The sequence below is a fragment of the Syngnathus acus genome, chromosome 13 (assembly GCF_901709675.1).
Source record: "Syngnathus acus chromosome 13, fSynAcu1.2, whole genome shotgun sequence".
Taxonomy (NCBI): Eukaryota; Metazoa; Chordata; class Actinopteri; order Syngnathiformes; family Syngnathidae; genus Syngnathus; species Syngnathus acus.
The window spans coordinates 7,116,899-7,140,312 of NC_051098.1; the positions used below are offsets into that span (position 1 = coordinate 7,116,899).

The 23,414-nt window shown below is 40.0% G+C and overlaps 4 protein-coding genes across 6 annotated transcripts; 1 reads left to right on the top strand and 3 right to left on the bottom strand.

The window, feature by feature from the left end:
• Positions 1–539: 539 nt before the first annotated feature.
• On the bottom strand, positions 540–13,261 carry sgcg (sarcoglycan, gamma). 3 transcript variants are annotated; one of them, XM_037268102.1, is made up of 9 exons: positions 13,065–13,260; positions 5,863–6,058; positions 5,362–5,466; positions 3,930–4,020; positions 3,496–3,615; positions 2,490–2,562; positions 2,254–2,377; positions 1,634–1,806; positions 540–1,552 (listed from the first exon to the last, which is right to left on the bottom strand). In XM_037268102.1, the coding sequence occupies exons 2-8, from the start codon at positions 6,049–6,051 to the stop codon at positions 1,639–1,641; spliced, it is 870 nt and encodes a 289-aa protein (XP_037123997.1). In that variant the 5' UTR covers positions 6,052–6,058; positions 13,065–13,260; the 3' UTR covers positions 540–1,552; positions 1,634–1,638. The 3 variants fall into 3 exon arrangements, with proteins under 3 accessions (XP_037123997.1, XP_037123998.1, XP_037123996.1); XM_037268103.1 differs by having other exon boundaries at positions 540–1,806; positions 5,863–6,061; positions 13,065–13,261; XM_037268101.1 differs by having other exon boundaries at positions 540–1,806.
• A 1,584-nt stretch (positions 13,262–14,845) lies between these two features.
• rps25 (ribosomal protein S25) lies at positions 14,846–16,898 on the bottom strand. The gene is made up of 5 exons (XM_037267792.1): positions 16,823–16,898; positions 16,165–16,254; positions 15,907–16,090; positions 14,971–15,069; positions 14,846–14,894 (listed from the first exon to the last, which is right to left on the bottom strand). The coding sequence occupies exons 1-4, from the start codon at positions 16,823–16,825 to the stop codon at positions 14,975–14,977; spliced, it is 372 nt and encodes a 123-aa protein (XP_037123687.1). The 5' UTR covers positions 16,826–16,898; the 3' UTR covers positions 14,846–14,894; positions 14,971–14,974.
• Positions 16,899–17,088: 190 nt separating this feature from the next.
• trappc4 (trafficking protein particle complex 4) lies at positions 17,089–18,432 on the top strand. The gene is made up of 5 exons (XM_037267791.1): positions 17,089–17,297; positions 17,551–17,725; positions 17,794–17,897; positions 17,983–18,109; positions 18,215–18,432. Exons 1-5 carry the CDS (start codon positions 17,123–17,125, stop codon positions 18,291–18,293), a joined length of 660 nt encoding a protein of 219 aa, XP_037123686.1. The 5' UTR covers positions 17,089–17,122; the 3' UTR covers positions 18,294–18,432.
• slc37a4a (solute carrier family 37 member 4a) lies at positions 18,389–22,981 on the bottom strand. Its single transcript, XM_037267790.1, has 8 exons — positions 22,834–22,981; positions 22,489–22,721; positions 21,547–21,790; positions 20,584–20,742; positions 20,358–20,443; positions 19,755–19,868; positions 19,539–19,677; positions 18,389–18,944 (listed from the first exon to the last, which is right to left on the bottom strand). Exons 1-8 carry the CDS (start codon positions 22,979–22,981, stop codon positions 18,778–18,780), a joined length of 1,290 nt encoding a protein of 429 aa, XP_037123685.1. The 3' UTR covers positions 18,389–18,777.
• Positions 22,982–23,414: the final 433 nt, after the last annotated feature.

A 23,414-nucleotide genomic window follows, 5' to 3' on the forward strand; every position in this document is an offset into this window, starting at 1 on the left:
CACAGTGCCACACTGGTTAGCATGTCTGCCTCACAGTTAGGAGGGTGCGGGTTCGATTCCACCTCTGGCCCTCCCTGTGTGGAGTTCACCAGTGGGTGGATCAGAGGCGTCATGATCACGTCTTACATCAATTTTAAATAGCTGCACTGAAGTTAACAAATGCGGTTTGATGCGCTACAAAGGGCTTTTCCTTAAGAAATAAATAATTATTGGCAGCTATGGAGCTAATAATGTTTAATATATTTTGAGTGGAATCGTATGATTGTTCATAATGAAAGCCACAGACAAATGCAGTAGGTTTAAGGGACTGTACATTTTTGCTAATATAAATGTCCACTCGAGGGCGACAGAGAGCAAAATAAAAGTGGAAATAATTTCATACATTTGGTCATGTAGTATATAAAACTATTAACCATTTGGTTAACAATCAAATAATAATAAAATAATAAAACACGTAATATACATAATATATTTCTGTATTACAAATATGTGCACGCATACGAAATTTGTCATTACAGAAAGAAAAAAATGAAGACATCTTACAACACAAACAACTTTATTGTTGTATATTTTTCATTGTCTTCTGTTCAAAATTAAATCCAACAATAAACTTTATTTTTTCTTGACAGTAGAAGAACACAATTCCAACTAGATGTAAATATGTTATCAAAATATCCACCCTGTAACCAATTTAAAATATTTGTTACCTAGCATCTGAAACAGATGTTATATTTATAAAGCCAAGGGCAATATTAGGTACACTTACAAATCGAATCAGGTCCAAAATGCGTGCTGTATCAAAAATTAATTCTTTAGAAAGATAATCATGCCAGAGAGGTTACTATAATATATTAATATATAATATATGCTTAATATATATTTATTATCTCTATATATACATATATATATTACTGCGGTTGTATTTTTCAGTGGTAGACAACTATGCTGCTTATAGCTCTTGTTTTGATCCTTTTTTGTTTTAATAAAATTTTAAATAATAATGTCAAATCAATGCAAATGTGAAATATAAATCAAAGCTATGTAATATATCATTTAAAAGACAACTCTTTTAGTACACCTATTATATTAAACCTTATTAGATTGAGCAGATATGCCTAATGAAGCCAGTACATCATCATTTCTCCTCATTTTTCCACTATCACGTAAACATGCTAATTATCAAACCAAAACACAAAGCATATCGCATCAAAATCGAAGCAATCACAACTAATGATACAAGCCTATATCCTGTTTCTTTTCTCACACCACTCCAAGGCCTTTACATGTGCCACTTTGTATTGCACCACAAGATATTATATTGCATAGGATGTAAGCTGTAAAGCAGCTCCTCATTTGCCCAGCCATGATACTTGTGTGATACTTTGCGTGTGTGTGTGTGTGTGTGTGTGTGTGTGTGTGTGTGTGTGTGTGTGTGTGTGTGTGTGTGTGTGCGCGTGTGTGTGCGTGTGCGTGAGTGTGCGCCCGTGTGCGCGCGTGTGCGTAGGACGTCTTCCTGCAAGCACAACGCCCCCTGCTGGTCGGACTCTGAGCACTGTGATCCACACAAGATTAAAGTGTTATAAAAAGAAAGAAACATTTGTGCTTGTAGCCTGCAGGAAAAAAACAAACATACACATCTTAGCACTCCTGGTTATCACTGCAAGTGGAGGTGACGCCAGCCTTGGACAGGAAGAGCTTTCCACTGGGACACACGCACACTTCAAAAAGACCCTCTGCATTTCCGGAAACTCCTCCTTGACTCTGGGGCAGATTGGTCATGCGCACTGTCTCGGCGTCCAGCACCAACTGGAGAGCAGAGGAGGACAGCAATAATGAACATTTATGATTCCAGTCAAGAGAGTAATTAGTGAATTTGGCTTAAAGGGAAGTGGTGTAGAACAAGACGTCAAACTCAAGGCCAGGGGCCCAAATCCGTCCCGACATATTAGTTTATATGGCCCGTGAAAGTGCATGGCTACAATCTGTAACCATTTTTTTAAATTGTCTTGTGTATTAAATAATAATGATGATTTTTTTTTCAGGTGCACATTGGTAATCTATGTCCCCTAATTTGCTACATACTAGTGGGACATGACTTTTCTTTTATTGGGGCAGTTGTAACAGCCATATGAATTCTGCCCAGATACAAGAGACCAGTGGTCCTGGTATAAAAAAACCAACACCACTGTTTCCAACCTCCAACCGTACATGTTGACAATTGACATGATAGTGAGAAAAGCGTGTTTTCCTTACCAGTCCCACGCTGGATTGCAGGATAACGTCCATATTGGAAGCCACTTCAATGTTCCCAGCCAAGGCTTTTAAATGAACTCCCTTTGGAGCGTCCATTGTGAGTGAACGAGTGGGAGATTCCAACCTGAGAATGAACAGAAAAACATTCCATTATCTTGGAAGAGCAGCGTCCATCAGTCATGGTGGGATTGGCTGGTAAACTGACAGGATGACAACGATATGGCAGAAGCCCTCACCTCAGGTCTTTGAAGAGCTCTGACTTGAGAAGGGGAACCTCCACTGAATGTTGGAACAGTGCTCCTTCAGGACCTGAGAGTGAATAAATAACACATGACAGATGATTCCAGAACACAGCACCGATTTCCATATTTTCCAATTCCAATGTTTTGGTTTTCATAGTAAATATTTTCACTAATGCTGTCCATCAATAATTTTTTTCCCACAGTGCCAAGTAGCTTCAATACCCCACGGTCCAAATTGCAGTATATGTGAGTGTCTGTGAACAATTGGAATGATGCTCAGTGCTACAAAGCACAACAACTCTTATTGTTTTGACTGTTCTTTTGCTTTGACGGACGAGCAAGAACTATGGTGGCCAATAACGGTTAAAAAAAAAAAAACGGCTTGAAAAAAGTGAAAGAGCTCAGGGAGCTACACACTGATGTCATAACGTTCTTTTTGATGAGTGAACATAAATTCACATTCTCAAAATTAGTTTATGTAAATTAGAAGCCAGATGTTCCAATATTTTGCAAGACTGTATTATTCAAAGTGAGTTGCCTTGTCAGGCCTGCAGCCATGTGAGAAGAGGAGTGGAGATGACCTCCACTCAGCTTGACTCAAGCGATCAAGCAGATTTGAGCAGGAGACAAATGAAGGGCGACAGCAGAGTCAATGAAAGAATCACGATGTGAAGCTAAATGTGTTTCCTCGGGGTGCACAAGCTTTATCTGGGCTACTGTGCCGTGTGCAGTGAAGTGACCCCAGGCGTAATGCAGCTAGCGGCTGACAACCCCCTCAACATTAATCAAACAACCCCTGTGTGAGGTCACAGGCCCACAGCGGCATCAATACGCAGTGGAAAAAGAAGACAAACTAATGGAGGGGGAAATGATAATGACATCATGACAATGTGTGTTTCATCATTGCTTCAAATTTGCCTTAATTTGTCTGCCATTTTCCATTACATCATTTATTCATATATGTAAAATTCAATTTGTTTATGGGATGCTTTTTTTGTACCTGTGATACGCAGTTTGTCTGGTCCATTCACAGCCTGGTTGCCATCTGCAGAGAACAGCATGTTGTCGCTAGGGGAGCTGATGAGCATGTTGGGTGTATCTCCTTCAGTCTGCTTTGGACCTGCGGCAGCATTTATGACAATTCAAACTCATTTCATTAGTGTATGTGAACAGATACAGAAAATACAAGAACAAGTATTTGATCATTGTGCCATGGTATTATTGTCCATACATGAAAATACTCCAAAGTAAATATAAATTCAATAGTTATCGAGAGCCCAGTATTTTGTGTTTTGGTCAGACAAACAATACCAATACAGCTCATTGTCTAATGAGTGCTGTTTGTTAAAAGTGATTGTTTATTATGAATGTGTAAGAATGAATAAAAGTTGAGTTGAGTTTATTATGGGTGTGTTCACTCTCTCAGCTTCTTACCCACAGACATCCTCCCTGTGACATCACCATTTTCATCGCGGGCATTGAGGTAAACCTTTTCCGTATCCGAGTGTATAAGGAGTGGAGAGTCCTGGAATGAAAGGAAGTAGGCATCCTAACTATTATGGAAAAATAGATATTCTGTAAATGTGCAACACAAATCCCATAAAGTGTGATACAATAACCACTGATGGTTACTTTGGCTTCCTAGTTGTACATGAAAGAATCACAGAGTTTAATGCTCAAATTGGCCATAACATTAAAGTAGCTTCAACATTTTTTTAATCTAGCGTAGTACATTTGTTAAATACAGTTCAGGTGTATTTAAGTTTTAAGTACATTTTGCATGTAATCTTTTTGAATTATTTCTTTGTCAAATAGTTATGCAGGTTAAATTTTCATTTAACTTTTGTCTGGAATGCATTTTAATAGTGTCACTATGTAAGTACAGCTCTTTAATTGGCTAGCACTACCACAACATGTGTCCTCATTGCCAACCTGTCTTGGCAATGACATTGAACCTAATGTCCTTAATACAAGCAAAATGTAGCCGATCCAATATACAATCCATGTTATATATTGTTGCTTTGTGTCACTTCTTATGGTAGTATTGGGCAACTGAATACATACCGACTCACCATGTAGTATTTGTTTTTTGTTGTGTACTTTGCTTAGTGGATGACCATAATGATATGCAGGCATCCTACCATTACAGAATTTCAAGTTAGATTGTTGGAAGACCCAACATTTTTATGAATGTGATGAGTTGTTTTTCTGTATAAGCCTATTGATTGGCTGGCAACCAATTGAGGGTTGTAGCCCATCTGACACCCAAAGTCAAAGGACAAGCGCTACAGAAAACAGATGGATGGATCGCATGTTTGGCCCATGCTGAGGTGCCAAGTACTGTTATGCACACAACTTGAATAGGATGGAAATGAAATTTGACTTGTGTTCTGTGCTAAAAAGCTGTCAGACCCAGATGGAGCCTGAAATGTATAACATGCATAAGCATTAAAAAGTGAGGGCACTCACTGACTCTAAATGTCAAATGCATAACAAATGTCTTGAGAAATGCTTCCATGAGCAAGAAAACCCATAACATGTAAACAACTGCAGCAAAGCGTTCCCATGTGCTGCTCGCAGGCAGGCCGTAAACCACGTTTCCACCGCAAACATCCTTGAGGTTCATCGGAAGCTCACTGCAGGAGCACGCGCGCGGCGGGAGACTTCAGGAGATTGGGCTCTATCCAAACTGCCTCGGAGCGCTTGGAAACGACAGTTTTGCAGAAAGCAAGGACTCACACTTTCCAACAATCATGCAGGGTGTGTGTGGGGGGTGGGGGGAGTTAAACACAGAGGGAATAATGACAACCTTGCTGGATGGCTTAATTAGCAGGGAGGGAAAAGAAAGCAGAGAAAGTTCACATACTTCTCTGGAGTGGATCTCCTCTGCGTAGAGGGGCAAGAGAAACTCGGATTCACCCTCGTCCAACTTCACGCCTTCCGAGTGGACTTGCAGGAGGCCCATTCCTTCCTGAGGTCACGCAAGACATGGAGGCAGATCATAAATACAGCACTTGATAATTGACAGCTCAGCAAGAATATACAGTACCACCACTAAGCGCTTGCAGCAAAATAAAAACAGGTTGGCTCTAAAAATTCATAAATAGATCATATTTTGAAAAATAAATCTGGAAATAGATGAATCAATTGGTGCCAAACTGCAAGCACACTGAGGTTATTACTGATTTAATTTACATTGTACAATGTTCCTCTACATATTTGCGATTTGCTCCTGTTGACTTCACACAGTCATAAAGCTTAAAACTCACCATTTCGCTATTTTAGTGCCTAAGTCCTGCCTAATGCAAAAGTATTTCATCGGGACCATGGTTAGGACTTAAAGGGCTTAAACGCGAGCGGCACGTACCGAGTTGAACCACATGACCCTGAAGATCCAAATGGTGAGGGCCAGGTTGACCACCAGGATGATAATAAGCAGCAGCACAAACAGGTAGAGGCAGCGCTTCCGCCAGCCATAGATGCCGACCTTGTAGATGTGCTCAGGCACGGGCGCGCCACTGCCCTCTGTGCTGCTCTCATACTGCTCACCCACCATCTGCAAGCTGCTGACCACAACAACGTCATCAGGATACTCGCTTGAACAGGATAATAACACAAGAGAAACACTGTACTGTATTCATGTACTGTACTACATTGCAGTACATGGAGCACATTTACAAGATATACAATCACCAACTATGACATAGTATGTACTGACAAGCTGTTCGAAATCAAAGAGGGTAAGGAAATACGAACAAACATTGAACGTGAAACACAAGAGGAAAAATGTGACTCATTTGCTATTTTTACAAAGACATAAAAAGCTGAAAAAGAGCTAAAAAGCAAAAAAAATCTTATTATGATGTAAGATGACCAAAAATACGAAATATAAATTGTTTAAACATATTATTGGCATAATATAATATAATATAATATAATATAATATAATATAATATAATACAATACAATACAATACAATACATTACAATACAATACAATACAATATAATACAACGATTTTTGACCAAAAAAATCTTATTGAAAAAATCCAAATGAAGGGAGAAAACTGATCATGCGAAATGACCATAAAGCAATCATTTTTACAATAAAAACAAAAAAAAGGTTATATTTAATATGTAGTGGATTCCATTACATTGTTCATAAAAGAGGCATGCATATGTGCTAGCTCTACATATCGAATTGAACAGTGGTAAATCAGTAAACCCACATTTTCAAAGGGAAAAGGAAACGAAAGAAATCTGAGCATTCTGAATCGCATTATGTGCTCAGACACACCCAGTGCATATCTGACTCATAGTGCCAATGGAAAGCTTGACAGCTTTTCCAGCAGTTTCACACTAAAAAGCAAAGTAAAATGCACTTTATTAGAGAGCAGAGGCGGGCTCCTGAGTGCCATATCAAGCAAAGCACACACAACAAGCTGATGCGAAGGCAGATGGAGGTCCAGATGCATCAACACAGCCTGGCCTCCAGTCAGCACACTGTCAGCATTGCACACTGTGACAACAAGCGGCCTCGGGGACACATTTGCCTTCGACTCAAACCCATTGGAGCCAAGGACTGCACCAATGATGTTGTGTTTTTTTTTTACCATTAATCTGCATTGGGAAGCACAAGGAGACTGTACAGTAGAGACAGAAGCCATAAACTGAAGATAAATCAACCACAAAACAAAGCAAAAATGACAAGCATCATAATCAGCCAGGAAGAAGAACTATTATGAGAATAAAGTCACAATAGCATGAAAATGAAATAAAATAGTAATAAAATAATATTATTTATACATATGCACAAGTTGTATGATTGATTGACTGATTAATTGACTGGGGGTATAAAAGTTAAAATTGCACAAAAAAAAGTTGCAAAGTTATGATAATAAAGGTGTCATTTTATGAGGGGGGAAAAGAGTTTTAAAATAAAGATGTGAAAAGACGGGAATATATCTTACATGGAGAAAAAATAGACTTATTATCTACAGTAATGTAAATAGATGAGATTATTGGTACAGTCGGTATTGGTACAGGCCAACTTTTAAGAAACCATTACGACAATGAAAGCAGAGAAAAGGAATGCTACCAGAAACTGTTTCTTTCAATAAGAAAAGCTCTCGTTCTGTTGGGAGTTGACAAATAATTCAAACGCATGTCTTTGGAGCCCATTTGCCGGGGCCTAATGTTGTGGCCAATGTTGCCTTCTATGTTGAGTGCTGCTTCTTCATTAGCACATCCAAAGTGGAAAACAAAGTAGAGACGTAATTGTGCTCCAAGTTAATGACGCGACAATCAGGTCCACGTAAACGCGTCCATCAGTCCTAATGGAGTCGTTCATTATGATCTTAATGAAGGAAGACTCAGTCCAGTTTCTTCCTCGCACACGCTCGGAACTTTTCCTTAGCAACCAAACAAAAACACTTGAATGCTGTGACTAGTGTTGGCTCGTAAGTGAACAATTCGTTCAAAAGAACGATTTGTTTTTCGGTGAACGAGAGTGAACGAATCACTTCCTAAAGTGATTGGTTCTTTTTTCAGTTCATATTACTTCGACCAGTAGGTGTCGGTAATGCACATTGAAGCTGGTGCCACCTCGCCGTAAAACAAAACGAAGAAGAAAATGACGTAACTTCCTATTAACGAACGAGTCGTGAATTGCATTTCCCGTTCGCCTACTGAACGGATCTGTGAGCGAACGAGTCAGTGAGTGAGTGAGCGATTTGCATTTCCAGTTCATCGCGAGAACGGATCAGTGAGGGAACGAATCCTGACTTTCCCCTTCGCGAACGAGTTAATGGGTGAACTACCTTCCCGTGCATCAACGGATCAGTCAGTGAACGTGTTGCGTCTCCTGGCGTGGCCATATATATATATATATGGCGTGGATATATTATTATTATTTATTTATTTTTATTTTTTTAAATAAACATTTAACATTGATTTTTCCCTAATGAAGTGGTCTGTGATTAGGTACACCTGAAAATGGCGGTGTACCTAATAGAGTGTCGGAATAACGTCACGGATCAACCAGCCAATCACGAGGTGGGGGTGAGGGCGGGTGTGGCACTTTTCACTTTCACTTAAGGTTTTTCCCTAGTGGAGTGGCCTGTGATTAGTTACACCTGATGGACACTTCAATAGGTACACTACACGAGGTATAAATAAATAAATAAATAAATAAATAAACAAGAAAGTGTACCGAACGATTTGGTGAACGATTCTGTTGAACAAATCTTTTGAGTGAACCTATTCTAAAGATTCAGTTCACTTAGGAACTGGAATGCACATCACTAGTACAAAAGAGTGCCGACGCCCGGCGGTTGACAGGTCAAAATAGCTGACTGGTTAGTGGTACGGTCTCTTACTCCGAAAGAGCTTGGTTCGATCCCAGGTGTAAACATTTACCTGACTGTGCTTTTAGATCTTTTGAGTGAACCGATTCTAAAGATTCAGTTCATTTCAAAGGACTGGAATGCACATCACTAGTACAAAACAATGCGGACGTCCAAGGGCTATCAAGTCGCAGTATCCGACTGGTTAGTGACGCGGGCTCTTGCTCGACAAGAAGTTGGTTTGATCCCAGGAGTGAGCATTTACCAAAATGTGCTTTGAGGTCTTTTTCAACCTTTTATTCAAACACAAACATTCGGTATAATAACAAAATCAACTACAATCCAACAAATACAAAATTAAAACAATGTCGACATAACGTGTGTCGGCTGCCATACCAGCAACGGTGTCTGTCACTCACTCGTGAATCTTCACGAACAAACTTGAAAATAGCGGTGTACCTAATGGAGTGTCCGAATGACGTCACAGATCAACCAGCCAATCAGAAAGTGGGGGTGAGGGCGGGTGTGGCACTTTTCACTTAAACCAGGGGTGTCGACCTCCAGCACTCGAGGGGCCGCGTTCCAATATGTTTTCCAGGTTACCCTCGTTAAACACACCTGCGTGAAAAGATTTTGGTCATTTCACGTTCTGCAGGAGCTAAAACTTTTCACGCAGGTGCACTTAACGAGGGAATCACACGGACACTCCATTAGGTACACCGCCATTTTCAAGTGTACCTAATAACAGGCCACTTTATTAGGGAAATATCATGGTCAAAGGTCACAGGTGTCAAGCTCTAGTCCTTGGGGCCGCATTCCAACATGTTTTCCAAGATTCCCTCGTTAAGTGCACCTGCGTGAAAAGTTTTAGCTCCTGCAGAACGTCAAAATGACCAAAATCTTTTCACGCAGGTGTGTTTAACGAGGGTAACTTGGAAAACATATTGGAACGCGGCCTCGAGGACTAGAGCTTGACACCTGTGACCTATGACCATGATATTTCCCTAATAAAGTGGCCTGTTATTAGGTACACTTAAAAATGGCGGTGTACCTAATGGAGTGTCCGTGTGATTCCCTCGTTAAGTGCACCTGCGTGAAAAGTTTTAGCTCCTGCAGAACGTCAAAATGACCAAAATCTTTTCACGCAGGTGTGTTTAACGAGGGTAACTTGGAAAACATATTGGAACGCGGCCTCGAGGACTAGAGCTTGACACCTGTGACCTATGACCATGATATTTCCCTAATAAAGTGGCCTGTTATTAGGTACACTTGAAAATGGCGGTGTACCTAATGGAGTGTCCGTGTGATTCCCTCGTTAAGTGCACCTGCGTGAAAAGTTTTAGCTCCTGCAGAACGTCAAAATGACCAAAATCTTTTCACGCAGGTGTGTTTAACGAGGGTAACCTGGAAAAAATATTGGAACGCGGCCCCTCGAGGACTGGAGGTCGACACCCCTGGTTTAAGTGCAAAGTGCCACACTCGCCCTCACCCCCACTTTCTGATTGGCTGTTTGATCTGTGACGTCATTCGGACACTCCATTAGGTACACCGCCATTTTCAGGTTCGTTCGCGAAGATTCACGAGTGAGTGACAGACAGCGTTACTGCTATGGCAGCCGACACACGTTATGGCCACATTGATGTTTGAATTTTGTATTTGTTGGATTGTAGTTGATTTAGTTATTATACCGAATGTGTTTGTGTTTGAATAAAAGGTTGAAAAAGATCTCAATGCACATTTAAGTATATGCTGACACCTGGGATCGAACCAAGTTCTTATCGAGCAAGAGCCCATGTCACTAACCAGTCGGATATTTCGACTTGGTAACCCTTGGCCGTCTGCACTGTTTTGTACTAGTGATGTGCATTCCAGTCTTACAATGAACTGAATCTTTAGAATCGATTCACTCAAAAGATCTAAAAGCTAATTTAACTGTATGCTCACACCTGGGAACGAACCAAGTTCTTACCGAGCAAGAGTCCGTGTCACTAACCAGCCGGCTAGTTCGACCTGTCAACTCTTGGCCGTCTGCACTCTTTTGTACTAGTGATGTGCATTCCGGTCTTTAAAAGTGAACTGAATCTTTAGAATCGGTTCACTCAAAAGATCTAAAAGCACAGTCAGGTATATACTTACACATGGGATTGAACCAAGGTCTTAACAAGCAAGAGCCCATGTTACTAACCAGTCGGCTATATCGACCTGGCAGCCGTCGGCCGTCTGCACTGTTTTGTACTAGTGATGTGCATTCCAGTTCTCAAGTGAACTGAATCTTTAGAAATGGGTTCACTCAAAAGATTTGTTCAAAAGAATCGTTCACCGAATCGTTAGCTACACTTTCTTATTTATTTATTCATTCATTTTTTTACGTAAAACACATATTGTCATATAAAGCAGTTAACCAAATGTCTGATTTTTATGTTTTAATTGGCGAATATAAAAACAAGGAATAAAACACCAGACAAGTTTTAACATAAATGTTTCTTTTAAAAAAATATAAATAATAAATAAATAAATAAATAAATAAATAAATAAATAAATAAATAAAAATAATAGTAATAATAATATATCCACGCCATATATATATATGGCCACGCCAGGAGACGCAACACGTTCACTGACTGATCCGTTGATGCACGGGAAGGCAGTTCACCCATTAACTCGTTCGCGAACGGGAAAGTCAGGATTCGTTCCCTCAGATCCGTTCAGTTGGTTAACGGGAAATGCAATTCACGACTCGTTCGTGAACGGGAAGTTCCCTCACTGATCCGTTCTCGCGATGAACTGGAAATGCAAATCGCTCACTCACTCACTGACTCGTTCGCTCACAGATCCGTTCAGTAGGCGAACGGGAAATGCAATTCATGACTCGTTCGTTAATAGGAAGTTACGTCATTTTCTTCTTCGTTTTGTTTTACGGCGAGGTGGCACCAGCTTCAATGCGCATTACCGACACCTATTGGTTGAAGTCATATGAACTGAAAAAAAGAACCAATCACTTTAGGAAGTGATTCGTTCACTCTCGTTCATTGAAAAGAAATTCGTTCTATTGAACGACTCGTTCACTCACGAGCCAACAAAAAAACGGATCAGTGTGTGTGTGGGGGGGGGGGGGGGCGATTCGTTGAACGATTCGTTTGAACGAATCTTTTGAGTGAACTGATTCTAAAGAGTCCGTTCACTTAAAAGAACTGAAATGCACATCACTAGCCGTGACAATTTCAAGGAAAATATTTTCCTCGAGTCCGCGCTTTTAATTTGGAGCCTGCCGCCAAAGGAAGGGTGGTCAGATTGATTAGGAAAGTGTGGCATCATTAGTACGTGGGATCCCTCTATCGGTACGCAAAAGAATAACTTGATTACTCTATATTTTTTAGTACAGTTCAGTTGTATTTAACTTTTAAGGACAATTTAAGTGTAGTTAGCCTTTTCCAGTTGGTTGTTATCAATATTAATTCAGGTACATTTTATATATTTTTTTTTTCTTACATATGTGCATTTTTTTCCTCATTTTAATTGGAATAGTTACATCAGAAAAGTGTTTTATTTTTCTTCATTTAAGCACATTGTTGGTATTCAAACTGTACATTGTGTTTCAGTGTCTTACTTTTTACTAGGAGTAAAACCTCCTTTTTGATCAATTAACATTTGGGCCAACTCCGTAACTGTATTTTATTGAAATTATTTGAGGTCTATTACTTTATTCTTGTAACAATACTTATTTTTTTTTTGTAGTCTTTTGTAAAATTGCAATAGTAAATTTACCACATAATGTGAAGTGCTGCAAAGCCTGTACCCAACGTTATGACTGTATTCTTTAACTGGAACCAATAATGAATGAAAAAGTCCTGAAAGTATTTGGTAAAAACTATCCGCTCATGAAGTGGACTTCCCGTCTTTCACTGCTGGCTTACCTTCTATAAATAGAGGACTCTGTGCTGTATTGTAAGTATATTTTAGAAAAGGCACCACAGAACACATACACACACACACTTGAGTGGTTTGGCTCATGGGCACATTAAATAATCAAGTGAAAATATAACTCACACTGACATTGTGTTTGTTCAAGTTATTTTAGTATTGCTGCCCTTGTATGGTAACACTGTTAACGGTGCCATCAGAGGTCAGCGTGAGGCGTGGAGGTGTCAAAAAAAGAGGTCAAATGTCACACGAGAGACTTTAGTGACACGCATGAGTTTGGAAAGGGAAAACAACAAGAGTACTCACCGCGTTTGTGGCGAGGTTTGCGAGGTTCCGGTGTTTAAATGAAGCTCGTCAGTAGAGCAGCGGTGGAGCTCGTCACACACGTCTGACAGCCGCTCAACAACTGCGGTCCATAAATCCACTTATGCGCCGCGCCTGACACCAGACGGCGCTCCCGCTGCCCCGCGGAGCAACTCTTCATCTCACTGTGCTTTGCACTGGAATACGTATATGAGAGAGCGAGAGAGAGAGCGAGAGAGAGCGCGAGAGAGAGAGAGAGGGAGAGAGAGCGCGCGAGAGAGAGAGCGAGAGAGATGGAATGAGGAAGGGAGGGATGTGGTCAGTCCACATATGTTACACATTTTTTTCACTGTTGTCATGAGTCCCCCAATCGTTTTTTCTGTCACAGATCGGTTTGCACATAATAAAATGTTAAAAATGTCATTAGACTGTTCATTTAGTCAAGTCTAATGGAAAAGTAGTGCTTTGGCATCATCTTGTCAAATCTGCAGCTGGAGTCACCAACATGCTGTTTGTGGGCAACAGGTGGGTGAGCCTGTTTTAAATTAAATAAATCAAATAATGTTCTAATGTAAAATTCTAAATAGATCAGCAATGGTGGGACATTGTGATTTCCGGGGACCATCTGAATATGTAAACTTCTTCACTTGAGTGCTGGTATTTACTTTTCTTGGGAATCGTATTTTTCCCCCCCAACTTGAGTGGCTGACTCGAGAGAAAGCAGTTGGCATCTTGGTTTATTGAGATCTTGCTGTCGTGTAAGGCGGGGGCGCATTAACAACAATAGAATTAGAGAAATCAGATATTTTCCCCATCCCCAATTTTCTTAATTATTAGTGTAGTAGCTGGCCACAAATTAAATTTTTGGCAAATGTTCCTCTCCTTAAAATCTCAGACTTGCTATTTCCTTGCAAAATAACAGTTGGACAGGCATGCATCCTAATTGTTATTGAGGTCTGACTGTACGTATGTGGTATGTGAGATTAGCACTCAGACATGAACTTTTGTGGCCATATTTAATCTTTATATCCGTTTTCATTCATACACTTATGTTCATCATGGCTTTCTCAATAAGATGCTTCGCAAGTATTTTAAACAGTAGTTGTGTATAAAAATACTACTTTTTTGTAACAAAACATGTTCTTTATCTTGTCTTGCAATTTGTTAATCTTTATTATCAAAATTAGTACCATGCTATTAAAGCCATCATTATTTGACCTTAAAAACCATCATGAGTCTACTCTGGAATTTCTAACGAGAACAGCGTTTTAACTGTTGCGATGGCAACTCCTCACCTGCAAGCTCATGTTTATCAAATGGAGATTTACTTAATATAAAAATAAAATATAATTAAAATAAATTATTTTAAAAATATAAATAAAAATAATAGATAAAATATTGATAATAACTGAGACATCAACAAAGGCTTTGTGCTTGTATATAATGAAGACCTTTTTTTCTCATTTGGTGATACAGCTTATCAATATCTTAGTGTTTCACTGCCTGTGGCTTTAAAAAGATAACAGCAGAGAATCGAACTCCAAAGAGGCACCCAGTTAGAATGATCCAACATGAACTAAAACAAGACCACTGGATGTCCCCTGTGTGCCATAGTAGGATAGCATTACAAAGTAAGAAACATTTAGCGAGTGGAGATGGTCTGAGTGGGAAGATCAGAATGCTTCCTTGGCGCATGACCACGAGAGAATTCTAACAGCCATGAAATGTTCTTGTTTGCAGTATTGAGCGTGATTTTCCATCCATACAAATAAAAGAGTCAAAGCTTTGTCTTTACATTTTATTTAACTTCCATTACAAAGGAAACGAGAGAACCTGAAAAAGAGAACAATGACAGGTGAGAGGAAGCTCTCGAAGGAAAACATTTGGGCATCCTCTTTATAGATGTTACCTGATTATGCTTTCTCAGCAGCTGCCTCCTCATCTCCGCCCTTGGTGTTACGCGTGTAGATGAGCTGGGCTCTGTGTTTAGACACGAGCTTGATCATGCCTGTAAAAACACAGCGCACACACGCATTTAAACTCTTTAGCTTCATTTAGATGTTTCGAGTATGTAGAGCATGTGAGCATTGATTTCAACTGTCACCTACAAATGTATCCTGAGCAAATGGGAGTGCAAAAGGACTCCGGCAAAGTTTAAGTAGTAGGACACAGCCAATAAAGTGCTCTTGTAAAAATGTGACATTTCGCTACAATTTTGTGGAAAACGAGACAGTGATCATTACCTTGAATCCAATTTTTAGTTTTAATGACTACGATAAAAACGGAATGTAACAATCTAATCGTACCTACACTGTTTTCAGCACTGAGGGCGGTGCACATTCAATTTGTAAACAAAAAAAACTTGGAAGCGCTAGATCCCCCATGGTTTAACAAGCATACACATTCTAAAGACGTCCTACTGTGGAACAGTCCAAGTTGAAAGTTCCTAAATTTCGAGTTCCTCCACAACTTAGGTTAAGTTAAATTTCACGCCACACAAATTTTGTAAAAATGCCATCTGTGACATCAGTTCCCATCACTAAACCTCATTTCAGTCTTTACTTGTATGCCTATGATAAAAAAAAAAAGCTTACACTTTTAAACAAGTTTTAGTTACATTTGAGAAATACCAGTTTCAACAATGATGCAATTTGTAGAAAATAATAAGTTATGAATGGGAATTGTCCTTGTAAAATTTTAAATTGTAGGCTGACTAGCACATCTTAATAGATGGTCACATTTTGAGTTACTACTGTTTTAGATGTTCATTGCTGCTCATTTGGCCTTTCAATTTTTCAGCTGAAATTAAAATAAACAAATAATAATAATCACGTGGTAAGTTCACCTTTAGCAAGCAGTTCCTGCAGGGCGTTCCTGGCCAAGGAGCCACGGATCTTCAGCCTCTCAGACACAACGGCAGGTGTGATAAGCTTGTAGTTGGGAACTTCTTTGTACAGCTTTTCGTAGGTGGCCTTGTCGAAGAGGATCAGGTTGTTCAGCTTGTCCCTCACTTTTCCTTTGGACCACTTCTGCTCAAACACACCAAACATATTAAGTCTTAGCAGGATAAACAATAAAACATAACTTCACAATGAGTCAATACCTTTTTCTTGGCTTTGCCTCCAGACTTGTTAACTGGGTCCTTGTCCTTCTTGGACTTTCCAGTGTCCTTTTTCTTGTCAGTCTTGGGAGGCTGAAAAGGGAGGAAGGTCAGTTAAACCCATCACGTCAACATTTGTCAGGTTTGCTGTATGCGATAATGTCAAGTAATTAATTATGCAAAACACAAACTTGTTTGGTTTTAATAAATCACTCAAAATACAGCGTGAAATTGACAATGCGGCATTAAGTTGCTGATTGAGGCGAACGCAGAATTTAGCACATCACCGGTATGGCAAGGCCTAGTTGGTATCCCCTGGAGCATCAAAACACTCAAAACATAGAGTAAGCGAAAGTTTACATTTTCATCAACTAATAGATCAATTTATGGTCATGACAATTACGAGTACAGGATCCATCATTGGGGCAATTGCATTGCTAGGCTACCTCGCTCACGAGCACTACGAAAGCGTGGCAGTGTTAGCATGTAAGCTAAGTAGCGTGTGCTGACTTTGTTAGAACGTTTGCTTTCGTTTGACTAATAAGGCATTAATAACACGGTTTTCGCAGTATATTCCGACTGTTCATTTGTCAGCGGAAGGCATAGACGCGTGTGATTTTGTTCACGTTAACTCGTAAAAGTGCTTGCTAGCCATCCTCACCATGTTTCCTCGTCAAGATGTCGGAGCGAAAGGAAGTAGGCCCGTGCGAAACGCACTTTGGCAACCCGTATATGCGGAAGTGGAGGAGGGGATTATGGGAATTTGAGTTATTTTTGTGACCCCGGTTTTCCCAATACTGAAGGCCAATAATTATCAGCACAAGAACCACGTTTTCTAATAATCATCATACTAAAAATAAAACATGGTGAAAAATAAAATGTAAAATAAATTAAACAAGTTAAAAAATAGCCACCATGACGTTTTACCGTCACGTGACCACTGCTGTCAGACGCCGCAAAAATGGTGATCTTCAGTGTGTATGTAGTCAACAAGGCTGGAGGTTTAATTTATCAATATGACAACTATGTGCCAAGAGCGGAGGCCGAAAAGACGTTTAGTTACCCTTTAGATTTGGTGCTTAAGCATCACGACGAGAAAGTGGTCGTGTCGTTTGGGCAAAGGGACGGAATCAAAGGTAATGCCATTAGCATTCAGTTAGCCCATACAGTCCAATGTATTTTAGTAAACGTGGGTTTGAATTTGAATCTAAATTACGGAATCAGCGATATGCCACTGTTATATTTCACTGAACAATGGCGTAAAGTACAGTGCATTATGTTACTCATAAATATGGCAAAGCTCAAACTTTTGCTATTACACCCAGAAACAAAACATTGTTGATTTGTCGTCTGTCCATTTGGTCTAATTCAATTTCTTTCCGCTCCCAGTGGGCCATGCAGTGCTCTCCATTAATGGGATTGATGTGATGGGAAAGAGTACAGCAGATGGGAAGGACATTCTGGAATACTTAAAAGATCCGTCCAACTATCCGGTGTCAATTCGATTCGGAAGGGCTCGACTCAGCTCCAATGAGAAACTTATGCTGGCCTCTATGTTCCATTCGTAAGTCACGCTCATTCATTATGATTGGCAACATTCATTATTGACTCACACGTTAACGTTTTTGCCAGGTTGTTTGCTATCGGATCACAGCTGTCTCCAGAAGTTGGAAGTTCAGGGATTGAGATGCTGGAAACGGACGTGTTCAAACTCCATTGTTTCCAGACTCTTACAGGTGGCGCATGAATCTGTTATCCTACCAGTTAAAAAAAACTGTCAGATTACCTTCTGTATAAAACTGAACTTCTGTATCCTCTCAGGAATAAAATTCATAGTGCTGGCGGACCCGCGACAAGCCGGCATTGATGCTCTTTTGAGAAAAATATATGAGATTTATGCAGACTTTGCACTAAAGAATCCATTCTACTCACTGGAAATGCCTATCAGGTACACTTGGCCATCTTTAACCTTTTTGTGGCAATACAACCTGGAAAAATGTTTGTACGCGTTGTGAGTGTATACGTTCACAGTGTTTCAATTTTGTGTTTTCAGGTGTGAACTATTTGATCAGAACTTAAAAGGTGCACTGGAGGTTGCAGAGAAGGCTGGTAACTTTGGAGCTGGATCATGAAGCAGAAAATAATCAAACATTAGTTTTTTGTTGGTTTATAAATTGTGGTTGTTTGATGTGTCCAATTAAGGATACAATGACTACACTGTACATACATTTTTTGGGTAAATTTTTATTAAACTCAATATTTCAACTGTTAGGTTTGTTTGCAAGGTAACTCATAACACTGAAGGCCACAATTATTTATTCAAGTCTTGATTTTTTATTTTATAAAAAGTTGAAAATATTAGGACTAGTTTCTGTTATTAAAATAATTAGCTGCTTGAGTCGACTCCTCTCTGGTAGGAACTCCAAAGTTGAAGTTCAGATAAATGTATAGTTAAATTGAGAGTGTAGCAGTTTTTGGATAAAAGCATGTCCCAGCTTCATCCCCAGCTTCATTTTTCATGCTGAAAATAACACGAGGAGTATAAAAATGTGTTTAAAAAACAGGGTAATACAACAAAGGCTTCATATTTATCTTTTTGAGGGAAATTAGCATGTCTTAGTCTGATTTCTTAGATACGTGACCCATCTTAGAGCGGATGTTACGCAGCAGGAAGAAGCAGACAGCTGTGATGCCGCAGAAAATCTCTGCAACCCAGAAGGCCGTTTCCCAGCCATGATGTTTGGCAATGGTGCTGAATGGAAGCCCAGAGAGGAAGCCACCGACTAAGGAAGAAATAATCGTTGCTTACCGGTTGTTTCTTATCAAAAGCATTTCAAACTGAAACGTTCAAGTTTAGTTGTGGAGAGTTAACAAATTCAGCATGTACGATGCTTTGTGCACATTTGGATAAGTTGTTCTAGCAGTCATAAAATCAAATATAACTAAAGCCACAAAGGAGAACAGATGCTGAATAATGAATAAAAATGTTAAGCGTAAATGGGTTTGTTTGTTAGCTAGCAGGCGACTTCTGGTTAATAGACGATAAAGAACAGTCAGGCGGTGCCAATCTAATTCAAAGTGTTGAATGGTTCGAATGGTACTATGTTGACTGTAATTATAAAGTAGAAAAAATATATAGATACAATTTAGCCAAATAAAAACCATAACAGATTGGTATAAAATTGTTGATCTAAAATAGGGTGCTCCTTCATGAACCATTCCACTTCTAAGTTTTGTGAAAATTACGTTTGTATTTGTGCAAACCTGCTGTGTCCGATTTAGTTATACAGTATCTGTATTGACTGCAATGAATAAGGATCATTATATAAAAAGAATGACAGCCTAACAGTATGTAAATACAATAGTGCTAAACTTACTGTTAGCCATGAGGGCCACAATAGCATGTGATGTCCCACAGTAGTTGGACGGAGCGCTCTCATTGGCAATCACACCAAACAAGGCTATTGGCCCATAGGAGGAGAAACCAAAACCAGCACCCAAAAAGAGTATCCACACCTTCAAATGCAAAGAGACATGAATTCCAGCCAATTACGCTCATGATCTCACACAATATCTGATGTGTCGTCAATTACCTTCGGGCTGTCTGGAGTGACTGTGACTCTAAACAGGTACATGGACACGAACATGCCTGCCATCATAAGGATCAGGACATAATGGCGAGGATTGCCGTACATTTTTATGCCTTGCTGTAAGGAGAAGGGAGATTTGGTCCAGAAGGTGAGTTTACGGTAAATGTGACAGGTTTGAGGAAAAAAAAAAAAAAAATTGTGCCTGTGCCTACACTCATATAGAAGACTAACACCTCTAACCAGCAGCAATGTTTGCAATATCTCAGTGATGTGGATTGCAAAAGCAACATACTACTGTTATGAACCATCAAATTCACATTCCATAGCACTCTTTAGGGTTACACCTGAGCTGGTGCCAAATTATAGAAAATGAAAATATGGGTCAATTTTAATCTGATGCAAAACAATCAAATATTTGCATCACTTTAAATGGCAAACTGAATACATTTCGTACATTTGGTGCAGTTATGTAAACTGCTACAGGAGGAGGACTGAAGGATTTAGGCAACCAATTAGAAAAGAATCATTAGATATTTGTGTACAAAATCAAACAAATAATGGGACAGAAATTCAAAACTGTTTGGGCTGTGTGGCTTGCTAACTCACTTTGGCCACAGCTTTGTCAGAGAAATAACCTGCTGCCAGGCTGCCTATAAGGCCTCCCAACTCCAGCGCACTCATGTATGAGCTACCTATGAAGAAGAAAGCAGGGAATCAACACAAACAACACATGGACGGTGAACATGCCGTACTTATATAACCCATCCATTTGGTCTTCAATGCTAGTGTCCCTATATAACGTAGAATGTCACTTATCATCAATATCGCATACCCATTAGCGTAGACTGTCCTTTGTCCTGAATGAGAAACAGCTGTCCCCAGTCGGTGCAGGCTGTCTTCACCCCAAAAACCACCAGATAGGACACGGAAACGAGCCACAGGTAAGGTGAGAGCAAGAACTCAGACAGGGTGCTCTCATTGCTAGAAGACTCTGAAGGAGACAAAGGGTGGATTAGACGGAAATGAATGCAAGCAAGGTATAATAATATACATTGAATCAAATTAGTGCCGGCACGGTGTCGCACTGGATGACATGTCTGTCTCAAAGTTAGGAAGTTACGGGTTCAATTCCACCTCCGGCCCTCCCTGTGTGGAGTTTGCATGTTCTCCCCGCCTGCGTGGGTTTTCTCCGGGCACTCCAGTTTCCTCCCACATCCCAAAAACATGCTTGGTAGGCCGATTGAGCACTCCAAATTGCCCCTAGGAATGAGTGCGAGAGCGGATGTTTTTTTCTTTCTGTGTGCCCTGCAATTGGATGGCAACCAGTTTAGGGTGTCCCCCGCCTACTGCCCGATGACTGCTGGGATAAGTTCCAGCACACCCGCGACTGTGGGGACAAGTGGTATAGAAAATGAATCAAGAAGACGAATCTAATCCCCCTCATATGAGGGGAATGTGAAGACCTGAGGGATATGCAGGGTACAAAGTCTGCAGAAGAGTCAACCTTTAGTCACAAGAGGCACATGCAGTGCGAAAAAAGACATGAATAAATCAAGGGCTCTACAGCTGAGTTCAACCAATACTTCCTGGAAAGTTGCCCAAAATGCTGCCGTTTCGACCACCGTCAAAATGTCACTCAATGCATAGACATGAAAACAAGGTTTCACAAGGGAGTAGGTATCTCTTTTTTTTTTTTTTTTTTTAAAAACAAACATTTTGTGTCTTCTTTTGTGTGTACTAACTCCCGGTCATTCGAAGTCGTGTAATGGAAGTGTTAACGAGTCAGTAAACTCACCCCCTTTGCTCTTCTTGTCTGCCACTCCAAGATTAGGTAACCCCACGTCCTTGGGTTCATTTTTGATTACCAACAGGCAAACAAAGGAGAGTACGACACCGATCATTCCGGACATGCACAGGATGGTCCTCCAGCTGTAACTCTGGGCCAGAACTGAGGCGATAATCGGGCCCAAGCTGCCGGCCAGATTCATGCTGCATGACAGGATTGCCCACCATGTTCCGAAGTGAGAGGGCTCGAACCACTAAGAGGAAAGATGAAATGCTGTCAATGTCATTCCTGTGATGGACTCAATTGAAGTCATTTTTCTGCCTTTCTTCCCATGCTGCTGTTGGCTGTCCTGTCCTGTTTCTACTTTGAGAATATGGTTTTCTTTGTATTCCTTCTTCCACTTACTGCAGTTGCTAGGGAAATAGTTACTTTTCAGGGTTTAGATTGACCACAATTACCTAGTATAACAAATTGGAAAAAAATGCACAAACATCAATTTCATTTAATGATTCAGAGATTATAGGTCCCAATCTAATTAGAGGCAATCGAAAAGATGCAGACAAAGCAGCTTTTAGAATAATGTTGTTGGAGGAATAATTTTAATTCACCAATTTAACTGGGGGTGTTGAGATTTAAATGGTCAAAATGCATACACAAAAAGGAAAACTTTTATATTGTAGTTGCATTTAGAAATGCTCCATAGTGCTGTACACATCAGAGCGGTTTCTGATCATTTTGCTCTTCCTTGTAAACTAAATAATGCAATCAAAATGTACACACAACCTCGTCAATACTTCATATAATTGAGTATTATCTTTAAGAGCTCTTTTACTCTTGGACCTCATTAAATCGTCCATGCGTACCGCCAGGATATGTTGCAAATGGTCAATGCAAAAGATGGAAATATAAAAGCAAATTCTATGATGTGCCAATAATGTATTGCTATGCTACCTTGCGCAGCACCCTGCCACAGGGAGGCCAGCCGAAGCCCTGGCCCAAGCCGTTGAGGAACCATAGGGCAGAGAACACGGCCACAGTGGATGACCAGGAAAAGACCACATTGATGCCTCCCACCAAAAACAATCCAATGGAGAAAAGCCAGCGGGCACTGATCTGGTCTGAAAGGACTCCACTGATGAACTTACTGATAGCGTAGGCCAAAGACTGACTGCTGGTTATCATGCCTGAGCGAGCGGAATACACAAACAACACAAAGTTGCAAAACATGAACATAACATGATGTAGTTGTAGTTCAAAATAAAAGGAATAAATCAAATGTGACATGATCAAGCATACCCAGATCATCCTTGTCCAGTTCAATTTCCTGCATCAGCGAAGGCATCACAAAAGATAATGTTTTTCTGTTGAAGTAGTAAAGTGTGTAGCCAACAAACATGGCCAAAAATATAGTGCTCCTATAGTAGCCATAATTTGCTCTACCCATGATGTAAAAAAAAAAAAAAAAAAAAAAAGGTATTTATATAAATATATTTGAAAAGAGAATTCAGAGAGGAGATCAGCAGACGGTGCCTGCCGGTGAACTTTGCTTCAAGATCGATGTAGCAGCAGCTGCTGCTTGCAACTAAGGGCTGTTTGCAATCTGTACAAGTTAATGGTCAACTCTCAAACACCACAAATGATTTAATCTGACCTCTTGGGCGGGTATTATAGGTCCGGTATGTTGTATGTTATGAAAAAAGAATCCTGAAAACAATATTGTCACTGTTTTGCAAAATTATCACGATTTAACAATGTCCTTGATCGATGTTGCGGTTTGCTCAACAGGGGATGTTATGGAACCCTTGGACTAATGACGTTAATAATTTACTTTCACTTTTCTTTAAAATTGTTATTTAAAATACCATATAACAATTTTT